Genomic DNA, 20274 nt, shown 5'->3' on the forward strand with positions numbered 1-20274 from the left:
GCTGTTTTACCAACGCTTGCCAAACGCCCCTACAGCGTTTGGCAAGCGTTGGTCTGGCGTTTGCGGAACGTTTTTTAATGCTCGTCAAACGCTCCGCAAACGCCGCATGCGCGGTTTAGTGGCGGTTGCTAGGCGTTTGCCGAGCGTTAATAACGCCCCACAAACGCCTATAATACAGTAGAGTGGTGTTACCGCTCCGCAAACGCCCCGCAACCGCACCGCAAATGCCGACTGGGCGTTTGCGGAGCGGCACCATAGACGAGAATAGGAGGCTTCAAAGCCTCCTGACTCGACCAGAGGCGTCCGTTTTGCCGCGACGCAAACGCTCCCGTTAGAACAGCACCATGTGCTGTAATGTGCAGAATTGGCAGAGGCGTTTGGGAAGCGGTAAAAACGCTTCCCAAACGCCTCTCTGCCGCCTGCACACAAGGCTAGTGGGAACGTAGCCCAACAGCAGAAACGAAGGAATATATTCCGAAACAATACAACGCATTACATCACTTTCGAAGTTGTAGTCTGTTGTATGAGAATTTTTATAACTTTAGTAACCTCTTCATTTTCGATACGAGACTTGCATGTAGAAAAACCCCAAAAAACAGACGATCATTTGTCCGATATTCTCATCGTGTGTACCAGGCTTAAGACTAAAGGGCAACCTGCAGTGTCCAATGTGAAACATACCAATCAGTCATAAACCACCAATGTCAATAGTCTTTTGGTCAACCTAACCAACTGCCCTGAAAAAAGTCATTGTTATATCGTGCAAGTGAAAAGAAGTTAACATTTTCAAGCTAAAATCCCCTTACATGATAGGAAATAGATGTTGAAGAGCAGTGTTGTTGCAAGTCAATGACAAACATTGTTGATAACAGAAAATAAGGGAAGCCTCAAAGTGAGGGAAAGAAAGTTATACTAGAGATTCACAGGAAACATTTTATACACTGCTGGCAGAAGAAGAGGCTGAAAGCAGCCAATACGTATGCTGCATAGGCAATCTTTTGAATACATACAGTACGAGTCATTAAGAGGGCTTAGGATAAATGAAATAGCTCCCAATCCAAACGGCAGCATTCCTATGTGATGTCAGGGGGCTTGCCTGTGGAAGTTGTGTTTTATACAGCCAGCCCCCTCTCTCTTCCTTCCACACCTCCTCAATTGTTCCCATAAACTGAGTGACAAACTCCCAGCATTGACACACAACCCCAGGAAGGGTGGGATGAAAACTTTCCTGCAGCCTGAGGCACGTTGACCTAGACCTTCTGCAAAGCTAACAAGGTAAGACTGCTTACAATCAGTTCTCTCTGGAAATAGGACCACAATGGAGAAGGGACTGTTTACTAAAAACAATAAGGATACACTGAAGAATGCTGGCACTTCTCCAGCCTGGGTCCAAATTAAACCAAACTCTTTAGCATTAGATCAGCTATTTTTTTATTTTTTTTTTAAATGTTAGAGAAACTGAAGAGAAAAAAAAATTGATTACTATTAATTACCTATACACTCTATAAGAGACATATAAATTAACTCCTCAATATTTAACAGAAGGTGGAGGAGGAAATGTAGAAATAATACTAATAAGTTGTCATCAGATCAAAAGATGTACAACAGAAAAAGTGAGTATTGCAATATTGTGAATAAAAAGAACACTCCACCATTCAGTTTTTTAATTCTGAGTAATCTACAAAAGTAGCTTTTAATATTTCTGTAGATTAGTAGAACATTTAGCACAAAACCATCATGTACAAAGCCCACTAAACTAGTGTTGAAGTTGAACCTACCCATGCAGGCGGTGCACTTACAGAATACAGGCATCTACAGAATACAAGGCAGTGTTCTGAAAGATACAGAGTTACAACCTCACCGTTAAAGCTAATCATACACAGTACATGTCCATTGACAAGTCAGCCAGGCACACCATCAGCAGGAGTTGCAGGGAAGAGGTGTATTTAATAAAAGTAGTTGTATAAAGCTCTTATTCTCTGGTGCAGAGGATGTATGAATTCCACAGGGACATGATGAAATAGACTGCTTACGTGCACATCCTGGGGGCAGAAAGAGGCACTCAATTCCCAGAAAAGTTGGCTGTTAGGAGTATTAATAAACAAGGCACGTTTGATCTACAACATAGACATCCCATAATTATTATCTGTATGGCTTGGTCACTCTAAAAGAAATGTTCCAAATTTGTAGAGCCTAAAGCACCAGCAATTGTTTACTGGAAATAACAACAGAGGTCAATTAATGCCTCATCATTCCACAAGCCAGGAAAGACTACAAAGGACACAATCACTTATTTTTATCCTCTGGGCTATGTTTTTCCCCCCACTCATGACCTTCAGAAAATCCCCTGATATCCTTGATGTGCCCATGTGGGTTTAGGGAGATATAGCCACATACTGGGAATTCAAGCAATGCCTTTCCCTCTTGATCATGAGAAAAAGAATGGCAGGATTAGTGTAGAACTGAGCTCAGAATCATGACAAGCTAGGGCAGTCCATTGGTTTACATAGCATTTGATTACAGAATATGCAGCCATGCAATTACTTTCCTCCAGTTGTTGTCAATGGAGCTGGCTGCTAGAAAATCCTGATGGCTCTTGGATTGGACAGTCTGGCTCCTGAATATTAATGTGCAAATCCATGCTATAGACCATGTTTGAAAACCTATTTGACGGACACCAACCAAAGCTAAAATGAGGGCATACAAAATAGAGAAAACATCATTAACAGAGATTGTTTCATTATGTGCATGTATGCTTTTGCACAATTTGTAAGGATACTCATAGGTACCCCTAGGGCAGGTGTCTCCAAACTTTTGAAACAAAGGGCCAGTTTACTGCCCTTCAATCTTTAGGGGGGCCGGACTGTAGCCAGTGGGAGTAGAAAATGCCATGGGCTTGGTTTACTAAATAGGGGTAAAAATGTTTTACATAATTGGTGTCAGTGGGAGGAATAGTGCCCCATTGTTGGTGTCAGTGGGAGGAATGGTACCCCATTACTAGTGTCTGTGGGAGGAACAGTACCCTATAATTGATGTCAGTGGGAGGAATAGTGCCCCATTGTTGGTCAGTGGGGGGAATAGTGCCCTGTCTTTGGTGTAAGTGGAAGGGATAGTGCCTCAAGGGCCAGATAAAAGCAAGCAAAGCAAATGCAATGGGCTTGGTTTACTAAATGGGGTAAAACAATTAACATAATTGGTGTCAATGGGAGGAATCGTGCCCCATCATTTGTGCCAGTGGGAGGAATGGTGCCCCATTGTTGGTGTCAGTGGGACGCATAGTGTCCCATCGTTGGTGTCACAGGGAAAAATAGTGCCCCATCATTGGTGTCAGTGGGTGGAATAGTGCCCCATCATTGGTGTCAGTGGAAGGGATAGTGCCTCGTATCAGTGGAGTGCCCCAATGGCCAGATAAAAGCAAGCAAAGCAAATGCAATGGGCTTGGTTTACTAAATGGGGTAAAAAAAATACATAATTAGTGTCAGTGGGAGGAATAGCGTCCCATCATTGGTGTCAGTGGGAGGAATAGCGTCCCATCATTGGTGTCAGTGGGAGGAATGGGGGCCCCATCGTTGGTGTCAGTGGGAGGAAGGGGGCCCCATCGTTGGTGTCAGTGGGAGGAAGGGGGCCCCATCGTTGGTGTCAGTGGGAGGAAGGGGGCCCCATCGTTGGTGTCAGTGGGAGGAAGGGGGCCCCATCGTTGGTGTCAGTGGGAGGAAGGGGGCCCCATCGTTGGTGTCAGTGGGAGGAAGGGGGCCCCATCGTTGGTGTCAGTGGGAGGAAGGGGGCCCCATCATTGGTGTCAGTGGGAGGAATGGTGCCCCATCATTGGTGTCAGTGGGAGGAATGGTGCCCCATCATTGGTGTCAGTGGGAGGAATGGTGCCCCATCATTGGTGTCATTGGGAGGAATGGTGCCCCATCATTGGTGTCAGTGGGAGGAATGGTGCCCCATCATTGGTGTCAGTGGGAGGAATGGTGCCCCATCATTAGAGTCAGTGGGAGGAATGGTGCCCCATCGTTGGTGTCATTGGGAGGAATGGTGCCCCATTGTTGGTGTCAGTGTGAGGAATGGTGCCCCATCATTGGTGTCAGTGGGAGGAATGGTGCCCCATCATTGGTGTCAGTGGGTCGTATAGTGTCCCATCGTTGGTGTCAGTGGGTGGAATAGTGCCCCATCATTGGTGTCAGTGGGTGGAATAGTGCCCCATCATTGGTGTCAGTGGCAGGAATAGTGCCCTGTCTTTGGTGTCAGTGGAAGACATAGTGCCTCGTATCAATGGAGTGGCCCAAGGGCCGGATAAAATCAAGCAAAGGGCCACATGCAGCCCACAGGCCGCAATTTGGAGACCCCTGCCATAGGGCAATCATAGGGATTCCAATGAAATGATCGTACGGATCCAAGTTATTTGGTGGAGTGGTGTGTGGTAATTGCCTGAATGTCCCTATTTCACAGAACCTATGTCTTACATGGAGTACTTCTGGTTTCCTTTGATTTGGACCTTCATTTTATTGCCCCATAAAAACCTAGGTGGTATCTTTGACACTATACCGGAAGACATTAGGATAATAAAGGAATTTCCAAGCACCTGACTACAAAGAGCTCCATACAGTGACCTCATTCCATTCCACCAAAATCCAATCTAGATTTTTCCTTTAAACCCTAGGTAGAAATCAGTTTGTACACTTGCATTTAATTCATAATACTTTACAGATGTAAAAGATTCCAAAACATTGCCTTATTGTAAATCAAAGCAACAACAATTTGGGTTGCGCCTTTTTCAGGGAATGGAGGCACTAGATCTTCAGCTGTCTTTTTTTATTCAGTATATGATAGGGACATAATTAGTGTAATGCATTGTCTCTGCAGTGCTGTGCAAGTAATGATCCGCTGATATATGTGCAGCACACATCCACTTATAACACAGCTCTATATGCTTCTGGTTTATGTCTCCGCCTGAGAATCCAGTATAGAGCCAAGTGAATGCTGGAATGTTACAGTGCCCAGACTGATGGCATGTGTTTTCTTAGCCTAATATGGACTACAGAATGAACTATATTAACAAACAGCTTTAAATGTGATGTGAGGAGCAGTAGACGAGAACACAATCTGGAAGCCATAGATACCATTTATGTATGGAAAGTTCCCTTGAAAAAGCACAGAAGCACAGCAGAACAGGTAAAAACTCATAAAACTAAAAGCAAGGAGATAAATTCTGTACTGTGATTTTGTTCTGCGATGTAATTTGGTATTGTACTAATTGTCAAAGTGGAACTCCAGCCAAAACATTCACAGAGTCTTCAGGTTTTTATTGCTCAAGGCAAACCCATCCAGCACCTGACCCTATAGAGGTTCTTTACTAAAACTGGAGTGTGCCAAATTTGGTGCAGCTCTGCATAGAAACCAATCAGTTTTCAGGTTTTATTGAAAAAGCTGGAGATAGAAGATGATTGGCAACCATGTACAGCTGCACCAGTTTTAGTACATCTCCCCTTATATGTCTATAATGGGGAGTGCACACCTACCGGTGATTATACATCTAAAAAAGAAAAGGCCAGCACCTGATAAATGAGCCTCAGTTGTTAAGGACTCTGTTGTCTTGAGAAAGGAATACCACACGGCTCCGAAACATTGGTGGAGGAACATGTTTTTGGTTCTTTTTCTTTGAAACCTGTTTTTTTAAACCTCAATCAACAACTGAGGCTTGGTATGGGGTACTGGCTTATTCTTTTTATGAGGTTTTTAATACTGTGTTCCAAAATATCCTGATGGTCACTGCCAACGAGACGAAGAGGACATCTGCAACAAGCACACAAACAACAAAGCTTGTAAGACATTCTAAACTTTGCATACTTTACAAAATACATATTTTTCTGCAATGTCCTAGTTGATGAGCTTTTTCTACCATTCCTTAACAAGTGTCCACTTTTTCCAGACCATATAAAGGTTAGCAGAGAAATAGTGGTTTCATTATTGTTCACATCTGATTGACTATGGCTAACGTGGGTCTTTTTTTGCAGATGGTTCTTTGTCAGTCCCACTCTGAATAAATAACTTTATTTTCTATTAATATAAGCACTTCTTAAATTGCATGATTCACTTGCACAGTAAACTGAACTAACTTTCCACTTTCCTGCTTACCCACTTTCAGCACAGAGAAGACTAAGGTCCTCTTTCACCTTACACACGGAAAGCCACTCTCTTTCTGCACCTCTTCTGTAACCTGCACCTCTCTGTCCTCCTCTAGCTATGGAGAAGGTCCAGCACATAACCCGCTCTGCCATGAGAAGAGCCTCAAACATTGAGGTCAACCCGCAGACCAGACAAAACTTACAGGAACTCTTTATCAACTTCTCTCTGATTCTCATCTGTCTTCTTCTCATCTGTATCATTGTGATGCTCCTCTGAAGCCCTTTACTGAACATCCCACTGCATAGACTCTAAGTCCCCATAGAAGACTCACTGTAAAGGGTTCAATATGTCATTCATAACCATGCAGTGAGCATCTGGTCATTCTAGATGTAAATTCATTTTTATATTATAGCATACTTATGGTGTAATAAACATTCTGTAACATGATTTTGCTGCAGCCTGTAATACAATATTGTGGTTTTGCTCATGTATGCAAGGATTACAAGTAAGCTTTAACTTGCTGTGTCCACCATGATTGCCTGTCTAAAGACATGTATAGAAGATGTTGTTCCAGTAACATTAGGACTATATAGTTAATGTCACTATGAGAATGTTCAAATAAAAGCATATTCACTGCAAAGAATGTCACTGCTAACTTACACAATTGATTGTATTTATTGAAAAATACAGTAGAGGTTTTCATTTTTTAAAAAATGAGTAGACATGATCTACTTAGATTGTATAATGGAAAAGACTGCAGAATTATTTATTAAGGCATAGAAAAGAGCAAGAAAATAGCTGCCAACAATCAACTGGATTCCACCTTTCAGTTGGAACAATACAATATGGCTGCAGAGTTGTTTCACTGTTCATTCTTGTATAGTACTTGTTCTCATTGAATATGGCTGGGTTGGTGGTTTGATAGTAGATTGTGAGCCAAGACATGTCAAATAATGATTTTTGTCCTTGTAAAATGAGAAAATAAATTGTGGCAGGCCCAGGTAAAGATAAACTGTAGGTGACAAGAAGCGATTTTCTGAATGTTTTTAAGAGGGCCCATCTAGATAACTTTTGTACTAGCATACACCACTGTAGAGTTGTAAAACTAATATGAAACTTTAGCCTACTCTCAAGCTAAAGGTCCGGTCACTACACGTCACTTTCCGCTTTGTATATGAAAATAACAGGCCATGGCATGGCTTATTGTGTTTAAAGCAGACTCATGAACACAAAGAAAACACCATTTAACATGTATTTATAATTAAACTCTAGGCACATTTGTAATATGTTTGACATCTATGAACTGTATCCAGACACTCTAGGCAAGTAGTACAGCCAGTTTCTGGGCTTCTCTCCAAACTACCCTGGGATTATACTATACAGCTTTTGGTAGACAATGAAGGAATAGCAGGACCTTCATAAGGTCACCCCTCTACTCTCCTTTCCAATGAGCATGTGGACAGTGCAATGCAACAAGGCCCTGACTGATTCAAAGTGTTCCTACTCCTCTCCCTTTCACTCTTCAGGTGGATATAAAGCCTAAACACGGTTTACCTTAATGCATTCCTTGCATTAATGTAAAAAAAATAAAAAAAAAACCAAAAAACTCTGTTGAGCCCCCGTTGGATCCACCGCTGTGCATGTCTGCAGCTCTTCTCTCCCCTCACTTCCCGGGAACTGACTTTGCGGAGGCAGCCAAAGCCATTGGCTCCCGCTGCTGTCAATAAAAGTCAGTGATGAGGGAGAGGACAACGGGGCTGAGTCCTGCTGTCTGTGTCAACAGATGCAGACAGCTCAGCTTGGCACTTGACAGAGGGGAGGAGCTAGAAGCACTGTCAGGGGACCTGAGAAGAGAAGGATTGGGGCTGCTCTAGGCAATTCCTTCACAAAGAGCAGGTAAGTATAAACCTATTTATTTTTCTAATTAAGCATTTACACACACTTTAGGTGGCTCTGCACAGAGAGAAAGAATATAAGTAGAAAGATTCTAGAATTTATGCCGGTTCTATTTAAGAATACAGAAACCTTTTTGAAAGAATATATAACTAGAGTTCAGCTTTAAGGTGCTGGAGTCCTAGTCTAGTGAGGCCCTGAATTTAGCTGCACCCCAGCATTGTAATATTATACCTGTCGCAAAGGTGAACACATAGAAGAAACTACAGAAGGAAGAATTTAATATAATATGCTAAAACTGATTTATCAAACATACTACAGAAGGAAATGGGTCATCTTTGAAAATTATTGTAATGTGCATTTAGGGCATATTCATTTGCTGAGCTTTCCAACCCAGTGTCGACTTGTTATTTAGTGCTTAGAGCGAAGATATCACAAACACCCAATAATGATTAGCAGCTTCTAGGAGGACAAGTATGGAATTCTGTCTTTTTTTACTTTGAGAACAAATCACCGCTTAATGATCAAAACGTGTAAGAAGTTCTGTGAAATCGGGCTGTGTGTATGCATGTGCTTGTGTGGGGCATGGAGAGCACAACCTCATTGGGGATTTTCTAGATTTTCTCTGTAAACAGCTACATAATGTGTTGGAACTATACCAAATATGTATCTGAAATAAACAGAATCTAAGCATGTGACGAAAGCCATTTTGTCAATTTAAAAATCTTGTTTCTTTATGTTTTTTTACATATCAGATGGTGGTGAATTACTCAGATTTAGCGGGTACACATTATAGTTTATATGCATATGAGCACTTTAGGCTATTAAAGGCTTATTATTATTAGCTGGAATTATTTTTGTAATGGTGGGTATGAAAATGTTCCCAGTTTAAAAGTTCAGCAGTACAAAATATTGTCTTACTGCCATGGTAACTCATTATGAATGCCATCCAAAAATGCTGAAAAGAAGCAAAAGCAATCTCTCACAATCTCTGCTAGGCTCTGTAGTCCTGCCAAAACAGCGGGGTCCTATGCGTTCTACATTTCACATAAAGCTTTGCTTCATCATCTTCTTCTTCTTTCAATATTAAGGAGGAACTCCATCTCCCAGTGATCTGATCCCAATCCTGGCATGCTTCTGCTCCCTCACTATTGGGACTTATTCAACATGCTAAGAGCAAAACCCAAGGAGCGAAAGTAAAAAAGCCAAACCTAAGGCAAGCAATAGATGATTTGATTTTCTTTCCTTCCACCATGGATAAAAGGAAAGAAAACTGCTCAATTCCCCCATCAAACACAGTCAGTGTTGATGGGGGAATCTCTATAGCTGAAGGGGAGCCTTTCCACCTGGCAGAACACTATGATTACGGCTAGCAGCTGTAACTGTCAGCAGTTATCGCATGTAATAAATCCAACAGGCTGGTTGTACCCAAGTCAATCGATGGATTGACTTGGGTACAACCAGCCTACCCATAGATGGGTCGAATCTCAGCCGGTCCCTACTGAACTGGTCTAGATTCAATCCAGGCTTCAGTCAGACATTCTTCTTCAAAAAGTTAGCAGGGATAAGTCATTCTGAGCAATAGAGATCACAGGGAGTTGTCGTCCAAGTCACAACTAGCTTCTTATACATCTTTAAAATATTAGTATTTCTCTGCCATAATTTGCGGCTTGGTTCTCGCACACATCTATAAATCTAACAAACACAGCAATATGGGTGCGCTGCCCCAAAGTAATAAAACATGAGAACATTGTTATAGATCATGAAATGGAATGGAAAAATTACAGCTTTTGTATAGCATGGTACAGCCAGTACTAAACCAGATATTGGGTAGAAAAGACTGCCATAGACTATGGCAAACAAAATGGGTAGGGTGAGAGTTGCTGTTGTCTAATGACTACATATGGCTGTAATCCATTCCCTCATTAGGATATGGTTCAGAAAATAACCTTAAAAGCTTGGATCTAACAGCTATGAGTGTATGAACATTACAAGCCACCAGCTGGGGATCATGTTTTTAAGCTGCACTATTATGTATGGCAACATGGACCTTAAACCATAAAAAGATAAAGAAGCAGGTACATTTTCTGAACTTTTTTAAAAAGCTAATAACCCCGCAAGCAGCAGAAAAAAAACAAAACAAAAAAAAATGCTTATTAATAAACTAATCTATTTTTCCACAGGGGTACCAGAAGAGATAAAAAGATAAACGCCTCCCTATAGAATTAGGAAAGTGGACTTGGCATTATGGATCTTGCCAACAACAGAGGCTTGAACCTCCTGCTAAACTTCGTTCTGATCATCTTGGTGCTGCTGCTGATGTTTATTCTAGTAAAACTCATGTGACAGTCCATGGATCCCTATGATTACAATGACATATCAACCAGCAATCTACCACCAAGAGTATTACCCATCTGGGAGTTAACCAAGAGCTGCAAGGACATTCGCTATGGGACAAAGCTTATGTCATGACAGCCAAGATCACAAAAGACTTTTGACCATCAAATCTTGTGAACCAATGCAGTTAGACATCTATATTTCTTAGAAGACTAGCTGAAGATGAATTCTGTCAACAAGAGTCAGCCCAGCCCAAAACCACATCGTCATCGTGATTTCTATACTACGATATATACTGTATTGACCGGAGTTCCATGAAGAAGCACTGTGGATCGCTGTACTGAGTACAGGAATGTGATGTAAAAGCTATTGTGAGTCATACATAAGTCAACGCATGCTACTGCACATCAACATATCAACCAACTCCATATACAATTGTTAAACAATCACAATATGAAAATTTCCCAAAATGGATGCTTGGGCTAAATACCTGAACAAGCTGCCTTGTGTATAATCTACGGTCGTGTAAAACCAAAGACCACTGATTAAAGTTTAGCGTCATCCCCATAGATCAAAAGTATTCCATCACTAACTAGGGCGCACTAGTGCTACTGCATTTAAAGATACACGCTCACATTTGTAGAGTTCATGTGTACTTGCACTTTTATAATGTATATCTCCTCTTTTTATTTAATGTTTGTGAACCACTTCAAAAAATATTAAAAATGTAATATGTAGAAATTACAGTTAAGAACTGTGGTCCTTACTTACAGAAATGTAGTTAACAGTGTAGTGTGCGCAACTCTACATTCAGTCCACTGGGAGTTTGTTCATTTTTTCTTGTTTTTGTGGTCAACAGGCTGTCCAAGAATCAAGCTATTAAATGTCAGTAAGCACGTAGCTGAGCAGTTACATCACATTACATTACTTTTTTCCCGCTAGTTACCAAAATAGCAAGCATCAAAGCATGCACATTGTTACTACATCTATATATCATCATTAAATACAAACACTGTTTTCCTTAGCCGGTGCCTGAAGAAGCATGATATCCAATGCCGCCACCACCACAATCCTCATGTTCATCCTCTGACATCATAAGTTCATGAATGACATCTTGTGATACATTTGTAAGACAGTCATCATATGGATCAAATTCCAAATCAGATGGTTACCGCTGGCTGTGCGGTAATACAGTAGCTGCGGCTACATACAGTATACATTATATATACAGCCCGCTGGATGTGCAGTAATGTCCATACAGTATACTGCGCTGAGCCAAGCTGGCTCAAAACAAATGTCCCTATGACAGATTAATCTGTCAGTCTGCTGGATGTGCGGTATATACAGTATACTGAGCCAAGCCGTTTCAAAACGTACCGGTACGTCCCTACGGTAATCAGACCGCTGGATGTGTGTATGTACAGTAGCTGATGGTACATACAGTATACGCTGGGCCAATCACGGCGAGCGATGTATTCTACTAATGAATACAGAGCCTGCTCGGATTGACTGAGGTTGTGACATCATCAGCCCACCTCTCTGACTCAGCCAATCCGAGCAGGCTTTGTATTCATTAGCAGAATACATCACTCGCCGTGATTGGCCCAGTGTATACTGTATGTAGCCGCAGCATCCAGCGGGCTGATTACAGTAGGGACGTGCCGATACGTTTTGAAACCACTTGGCTGAGCTCAGCGCAGTATACTGTATATACCACACATCCAGCAGGCTGACAGATTAATCTGTCATAGGGACATTTGTTTTGAGCCAGCTTGGCTCAGCGCGGTATACTGTATGTACAGTATCACCACACATCCAGCCAGCTTGACCCAAACAAACTCAAGGTTCACATTTTATACCCCTCGTATAATACGACCCCCAATTTTTGGGGTATATTTTAAGTATAAAAAGTAGTCTTATACGCCAGAAAATACTGTAGATACTCTTCCTGTTGGTAATATAACCTGTAACCCCAGTTTTGCAAGGCCACATTGCTATCATAGCTTTTATTCACAATATTGCTGTATATACTTATATATCAGGGTCCACACATTCGCAGTAACTCCCCATTCAATCTGTTAGATAGTAAGCTCTCATCAGCAGAGCCCTCCTTACTCTCTTGTATTGAATTGTATTTTAACTGTACTGCTCCCCTTTTTATTGTGCTGTGAAAATGATGGCACGATATAAATCTTACATAATAATCTGATGAAGAGTTTTTTACATGCCGTAGCATAGTATAAACATTACATAGGATTGAATAGACTGCGCACAGCACTTGTGCAGCCCCAGCTCACATGATTTTGACAAGCGGCTCTGCAGTTTTTTGGCTGCTACCTCACTGGTTCAGGGACAGGCGAGTGTAAACCGTGAAGGGAGGCAGGGGACAGTACAAGTGTAACACAAATAATCAATAAATATGTAGAACAACTCCTGTACACTGGGCATTTTTGAAGCTACTTCAAAAGACATCAGGCTTTTTTTTTACCATTTCTATACTTACTATTTCTAAAATTATTATTACCGTATATAGGATTTATATAGCGCCAACAGTTTGCTCAGCACTTTACAATATAAATGGAGACAACAAAGCAACAATACAGGTCAATACAAGAGGGTTAGGAGGGCCTTGCTCCTTGGAGCTTACAATCGTTATCATATGTGTCCATGTACACATAGGCTTTTAGCAGTGTTATGTGACAGGAAAAAAACCAATGGCAGTGTGTCCAGGAGCAGAGGCCTTTTGGCAGAAAAAAAAATGCTTGACGCTCATAAAAGGATAAGTTCACCTTTGGGAACATGTTACGTGTTCCATCCGTTTTAAGGGTGGAGCATGTAATATATTCCCATAGCTGCAGAGATTAAAAAACTAATGTAATTTCGAGAAGTTGAAGTGCCCTTTTGACTCATGTTAAATGTGAATTTTAAAGTTTGTTCCATTTCAGCAGCTCATAACATGACATCACAACCTCCTGGGCAGTTTAGCACAAAGCTGGTAGCACTAAAACGAATGATCTGAGTACTTGCAGGGAGGATCAATGTAACCAACACTGAGAATTGCTCCATTAGAGTAATTACAAATAAAAAAAACAAGCTTCTATTATTAATCCAGCTTTATAAATAATTAGCAATTTAGAGGCTCTGAAATATGTGCACTAAATTATCGAATCCTAATAAGATAAGATGGGTGCAGATGGCATTAAAGATGCCCGGATACATTCAGACTAGTTTTGCTGCTGGCAATGGTTTCTAAGGCAGCTGTTGCCTTTCACTGCTCTTCATTTCACTTAATGCCCTGTAGTGCCTTAGTAGCCATAGATAAAAATCCAAACAGGTGGGTGACTGAGGGGGAAATGTGCTGCACAACAAGGCTCCGTTTTTATACTGCCATTTAAAAGAAAGTTCCACTTTTAGTACAAAATTACTATCACATATATGTTTGTACCACAATCTATTTTGTTATTTAATGCTATTGGTTATAGACTTTGAAAAGTTATACTAAGTACTAAAGTCTCTTGTAATTATAGAAAAAAAGGGGCCAGGTGTGATGTCACTTCCTTGTAATTATAGAAACCATGATCAAGTGTGAAGTGACTTCCTTCTAATTATAGAAACCATGGCCAAGTGACATTGCACTTTCTTCTAATTATAGATACCATGGCTAGGTGTCATGTCACTTCCTTCTAATTATAGAATCCATGGTCAAGTGACATGTCACTTCCTTCTAATTATAGAAACCATGGCTAGGTGTCATGTCACTTCCTTCTAATTATAGAAACCATGGCTAGGTGTCATGTCACTTCCTTCTAATTATAGAAACCATGGCTAGGTGTCATGTCACTTCCTTCTAATTATAGAATCCATGGTCAAGTGACATGTCACTTCCTTCTAATTATAGAAACCATGGCTAGGTGTCATGTCACTTCCTTCTAATTATAGAAACCATGGCCAAGGGACATGTCACTTCCTTCTAATTATAGAAACCATGGCTAGGTGTCATGTCACTTCCTTCTAATTATAGAATCCATGGTCAAGTGACATGTCACTTCCTTCTAATTATAGATACCATGGCTAGGTGTCATGTCACTTCCTTCTAATTATAGAAACCATGGCTAGGTGTCATGTCACTTCCTTCTAATTATAGAATCCATGGTCAAGTGACATGTCACTTCCTTCTAATTATAGATACCATGGCTAGGTGTCATGTCACTTCCTTCTAATTATAGAAACCATGGCTAGGTGTCATGTCACTTCCTTCTAATTATAGAATCCATGGTCAAGTGACATGTCACTTCCTTCTAATTATAGAAACCATGGCTAGGTGTCATGTCACTTCCTTCTAATTATAGAAACCATGGCTAGGTGTCATGTCACTTCCTTCTAATTATAGAAACCATGGCTAGGTGTCATGTCACTTCCTTCTAATTATAGAATCCATGGTCAAGTGACATGTCACTTCCTTCTAATTATAGATACCATGGCTAGGTGTCATGTCACTTCCTTCTAATTATAGAAACCATGGCTAGGTGTCATGTCACTTCCTTCTAATTATAGAATCCATGGACAAGTGACATGTCAATTTCTTCTAATTATAGAAACCATGGCCAAGGGACATGTCACTTCCTTCTAATTATAGAAACCATGGCTAGGTGTCATGTCACTTCCTTCTAATTATACAAACCATAGTCAGGTGTCATGTCACTTTTTTCTAATTATACAAACCATGGTCAAATGTGATCTTTGCAATTATGGAAACCCCAATTCCTGCTTCTGTGATCAGCAAAGAGGCTAAATATCAGGTATATTGCACCCTACTAAAACTTACATCAGTGAGCCTTCTTATCTTTGGTGATATATAGCCCACGTAACTAGCACACCACCAGGAATGCTGAGGAGCAGGGATTTTCTTACAGCCCCAATGCTATGTTTATAGAAAACAAACCCAGCATGGAGCAATGTATTTGGGAAAATTGCTGCAACTACCTTTCCTAAACCTATTTTAAGCACTGCTGCCTTGCATGGCTTCAGCTTTCACTTTGTTCATGCTTACATCTCCCCCTGGCCCCAAATAAGTTGCCTATCCAGCATGAATGACTTGGTTTTCACCACCAGAAAGACGGAGAACAACCCACACATATTTTGGACATACTATGGACCATTTCATCTGGAAATAAAGTTCCTCTGTAAATCAAACTACGAATGCACAATTTTTCTATTTTAGTTGTAAGCAGCTTAGTACTACAAGTTTATTGACCATAGCAAAAGGTGTATGCATAGGCCTTATAGTCTACAGATCTAAATGCTGCATTTTATACACCCGTGAACGTAAGCCCTAAGCATCTACAAAACACTTGCTTGTAAGAATCCTCCTGAAGAGTTGAGTTTTGTTTCCCCTGCAGAAAAGAGGAGCTTCTCTTTAAAAGAGAAGTGCAGGATTTAAAAAAAAAAAAAAAAAAAAAAAATCATACTCACCTATGCAGATGCCACATCCATGTGATGCTGCATCTGTCCCTTGTCATCTTTACACCAAAAACGGAGTGATAAAAGACTGCTGATTGCTCAGTTCTTGGGTCCACTCTGGGCACCACTCTGTGATCAGCCCCTGGAGCACAGGACTGTGGAAGGGGCAGGAGTGGCTGGCTAAAGCTCTCAGTGACGTGCTGAGAGGCTGAGCCAGCTGCCAGCCAAGCATCTGGGTGGATTTCAATATTATTGTCGAAATCCCTACAGAACCTAGACTGGCTCTGTGACATCAGCCGACAGTGGGCTTAAGGTACCCCTGTTGGATGAATCTTGGTCACATGAGTGCAGAACCAAGTGCACTCCTGAGACTTATTGGAGAAGTATGGTCAAAAGAGCTCTGGCCATACTTCTCCTTAGGAGGCAGACCATAACATAAAAAACGATCAAGAATTTGTAGTAAATATTTGCGTGGGTTACACCATAATTCTCCAAAATATTGTCAACAAGCAAAACACAAGCTGGAATCACTTACTGCAGTGCCAAGTGCTGTTGTGTTTGTAGCTGTACTTTACAGTAATTGCTACAATGTAAATTGTACATTTCCAAAGACTAAATTGTTTAAATGATTACAGTTTAGCAAACTCTATTCGCGTAGTAATCCTATTAAATTAATCTCTTCCTTACAGCAGCATTACTAAGCAGGCCGAAGTATGTGTAAGAGGGATAATATTGGAGCACAGCCATTTTTGCTTCCAACAGGCTTCTAGAAAGCAACAGCATCGCTCAGAGGATGAACGGAGTCTAACCCCATTGTGACCAAGAACAGCAAACAGAAAATAACCACACATATCTTTATACTGCCACCAGCACGGTAGACCACAAGCAAATCATATTTCGCCCCACATCATGGAAATTTCCCAAGTGTACAGATTTTTAATGGAAAAATGAAAAAAAAAATTGAAAAACACACTTTTCAAAATCAAAGTCCAAGTTTTTAGTTTGCCATACTCCGTAAAAATTCTGTGAGTGGCCTGTGTCTTAAAACTTGTCTCCTTTACAGCTTCATTCAGCCGTGACATATAATAAGCAATTCAAAGCTCCCGTATTTGGCTCAGTAGACAGCAAGGAGAACTTGGTGTTATTAAATTCTTATAGTGCTGCTGACCTCCGCACTTACCTTGTTAACCACTTGCCTACCGGGCACTTTTACCCCCTCTTCCTGACCAGGCCAATTTTCAGCTTACAGTGCTTTCACACTTTGAATGACAATTGCGCAGTCATGCAACACTGTACCAATATGAAATTTGTATCTTTCTTTCACACAAATAAAGCTTTCTTTTGGTGGTGTTTAATCACCACTGGGTTTTTAATTTTTTGAACTATAAACAAAAAAATAAGAACATTTTTTTCTATTATAAAATTTTGCAAACAGGTAATTTTTCTCCTTCACTGATGTGCATTGAGGCAGCACTGATGGGCACTGATAGGCAGTACTGGTGACAATCGATGAGAAGGCACTAATAATAGGCACTGACTGGCAGCAATGTGAGGAAAGTACTCCTGATAACTGGCAAGTGTATTTACATGGTGATCAGCTGTGATTGGATACAGCTGATCATGTGGTAAAAGTCCACTGTGATTGGCCTTTTACCATGTAATGTGATCAGCTGTATCCAAAGGACATAGCGACCACAGACAGCACTTTGTGCGCACTGCTGGGGGCACATTCTGAGAGGACGTCATATGATGCCATCCCAGAACTGGACGACCGCGCTGTAGCCATCATTTGGCTATAGCGCGGTAAAGAAGTGGTTAAATATGTGTCATCCGTGTCGTCTCTCCATCTTCCCTTCTTTGCTACATGTTTTAGGGTGGCCTCATTACCTTGCAGAGTCTGGTGGAGCCAGCCTTACGTGCAAACTCGTGGATGGTACTACAGCTGTACGTCTAAAAGCTTTCTGCACACACACAGGCAGCCCTAAAGCCCCATCCCTGCTCATACTCCAATGTAAAGTTAATGCAGCTCCTGAGGCTACACCTAGGATAAGATAGGCACTAGGGATCATAAGATATGTGGTCCAAAAAGGGTGATAAGGTGATGTGCTCAGTGTGCGTTACTTAACCGGAAGTTTGGGGTAGTTCTGTTGAGGAAGAGGTAGAGCCAGTGGCTTACACCTGTGTAAATGTGTACTGTAGATCAGTGTTTCTCAACTTTTTTTGAGTCAAGGCACCCTTTAGTTTTTACATTTTAGACCGAGTTGCCTTGAGATGCAGAATTTTAAACTAATCGTTTTTAATAGAGCAGTATCATCTATACACTTATGACACCCAACATTGGAGGCAATTAATTCTTCCAAAGCATTGCACACTGGTTTTGACTAGTATTCGAGTTTTTCTTCTGCCTCATTTACTCTCCCTCACCCAGCTAATGTGACCCCAGTGCTGATGGCAAGGGGCAAGGGAGGGGAAAACAAGGATGCTATGCAGGGGCTCGATGTCCTCCTTATCAATCAATGATGCAACTGGCTGTTGGGGCGCCAGAGGTTGAAAGGTTGTAATGTTGCACAATGAAATCCTGTGGCTAAGTGTAACTAAAAGGCAGGCTTGATCCATGTGCTGTCTTGTATACAATTTTTGGGCAATTTTCAGGCATTTGCTAAGGCACCCCTGAAGAAATTTGAACGCACCCTGGTTGAAAAAGACTGCTGTGATTTAGCTAAAAGGAAGGAAAAACAAAACAAAAAAATGGTGACTACTTTGAACTCAGCAGCCTTCCTTCTCCCTGGGATTCTCACTGATGGGAAGCTCTGCTCAGCTTTTTGCAGTCCTGGATCACAGTACATTCTAGCTTGGATACTCCCTGCCAATATGGAGAGATATTGGGGAGATGAGGGCTATTTTTTTAATAATGACCCAAAGAAAACAATAATAGCTCATTTTGTACTTATCTGACTTCAGCAAACCAAATTCTGACTGATTCTGTATCCAAGTAGCACCCCTTTAAAAACCTTGCATCACATATATGTTTTGCAGGTTAACAGCATTCATATGCTAAGTATTGTCACACTTTACAGGTATGTCTTCTAAAGATTACGATACTTCACTGAGATCACAGTACCCTCCCCGACTATACTATAATCAGATTTTCTTTCTAGAAAGACAGAGCCATCTTTGACCAGGCATCATTCAAAGTCAACTTCTACCTTCTGAAAGGGCATGCTGGCAGAGAGATGACTAAATAAGCCCACAGATGACTCCAAGAAAATCACTCAATTTCCCTATTAACACAATCACTGTTGATGGGAGAATTTTCTCCCACAGTGCTACTATGTTCTGACGGCTGGTGGGAAAGGCGAGAGGAGCCTTCCCGATCAGCAAAACACAACGATTACTCTTAGCGGCTATAATCACCGGCCGTAATCGAATTTAACACATCTAACAGGCTGGTTGTACCCAAGTCGATTGATGGATTGTACAATCAGCTTGTGCATACATGGATCGAAACTCTGCCGGTCCCTGCTGAACTTCATTCCGTGTATGGCCACCTTGAGTCATGTGGTGTCTGTAAAGGTCTTGGTTATGTTTACAAAGGTCTGACAGAGATCAATCCCCTGCTGCATCTTTAACTTTGTGACTTGCCAAAAAGGTACAATATCTCATACTCCAGTCAAATCACTAGGGGAGAGAAGACCAAGGACAGGTTTTCTTCTGGCCTGCAACATACTGAAGACATCATTTCAGACCGGTAAATTCACTTGACTGGAGCTTATGGGTTTTTTTAAAATAAGAAAAAGTTATTTTTTTCAAAAGGAGATTATGTATTGAGACATGTTAGGATTTGTTTTAAATCATGAATAATTCAATAAAGCAATTTTGTGAGTGGTTCTTGTTCTTAGTAAACCTGTGTTTTACTTGCGCAGGACAAGGCAAAACATTCACTCATTTACACACCTTCCCCACCATCTATACTCCCCCACCAAGTCGATTGGCAGTCAGAGCAAAATATAAATTGACTCTGTAAACCTCACAGGTGGTTTCTCAGACATGCAAAGTAACACTGCAAGAAAGGGGAATCATATGATCCAGCATACCCAGAAGCAAAGGTCTATCCACTGGGTAGGCAGAGCAGCAGGAAAATAATAGAATGAAAGCATAAACAGTTGGGGATTTAGGGTATAGACAATTAAATTAAAGCCTAAAGTTTAGTTAAAAAAAACACTGCATGGCAAGGGATGGTACTTACATTTAACACAAAGGATTTCTGATTTCATCTAAGAGACCAGTTAGTGTGTCTGAATGTAAGGTATTTTAAATAAATGTAGGGCTTTTAAATAAACTTAGGGCTTAAAGTATAACTAAAGGCAAAACTTTTTTTTCAGATTTGTATAGAGCGGAGAGGGATTAGAATGCTTGTCAGTTTATTTTGCTATCCTCTTAAGGGGATTGTTCTTC

General features: G+C 41.1%; 2 protein-coding genes across 8 annotated transcripts in view; one reads left to right on the top strand and one right to left on the bottom strand.

The window, feature by feature from the left end:
* The window catches only part of CEP85L (centrosomal protein 85L), a 275957-nt gene that overhangs the window by 92430 nt on the left and 163253 nt on the right, over window positions 1–20274 (bottom strand). The gene's annotated exons all lie outside the window — the stretch shown is intronic.
* On the top strand, window positions 1029–11103 carry PLN (phospholamban). 3 transcript variants are annotated; one of them, XR_016305832.1, is made up of 2 exons: window positions 1029–1275; window positions 10206–11103. XR_016305832.1 is itself a non-coding variant. In XM_089652177.1 (2 exons), the coding sequence occupies exon 2, from the start codon at window positions 6247–6249 to the stop codon at window positions 6403–6405; it is 159 nt and encodes a 52-aa protein (XP_089508303.1). In that variant the 5' UTR covers window positions 1129–1275; window positions 6149–6246; the 3' UTR covers window positions 6406–8725. The 3 variants fall into 3 exon arrangements, 2 of the variants coding, with proteins under 2 accessions (XP_089508303.1, XP_089508304.1); XM_089652177.1 differs by lacking the exon at window positions 10206–11103 and adding an exon at window positions 6149–8725 and having other exon boundaries at window positions 1129–1275; XM_089652178.1 differs by lacking the exon at window positions 10206–11103 and adding an exon at window positions 6245–8725 and having other exon boundaries at window positions 1134–1275.

This window comes from Staurois parvus, unplaced genomic scaffold, assembly GCF_062004578.1.
Source record: "Staurois parvus isolate SC_StPar_1 unplaced genomic scaffold, SC_StPar_1.0 ptg000672l, whole genome shotgun sequence".
In the NCBI taxonomy this organism is placed as follows: Eukaryota; Metazoa; Chordata; class Amphibia; order Anura; family Ranidae; genus Staurois; species Staurois parvus.

Coding starts and splice junctions, on each gene's coding strand:
- PLN (XM_089652177.1), top strand. CDS start 6,247: ATGGAGAAGGTCCAGCACATAACCCGCTCTGCCATGAGAAGAGCCTCA.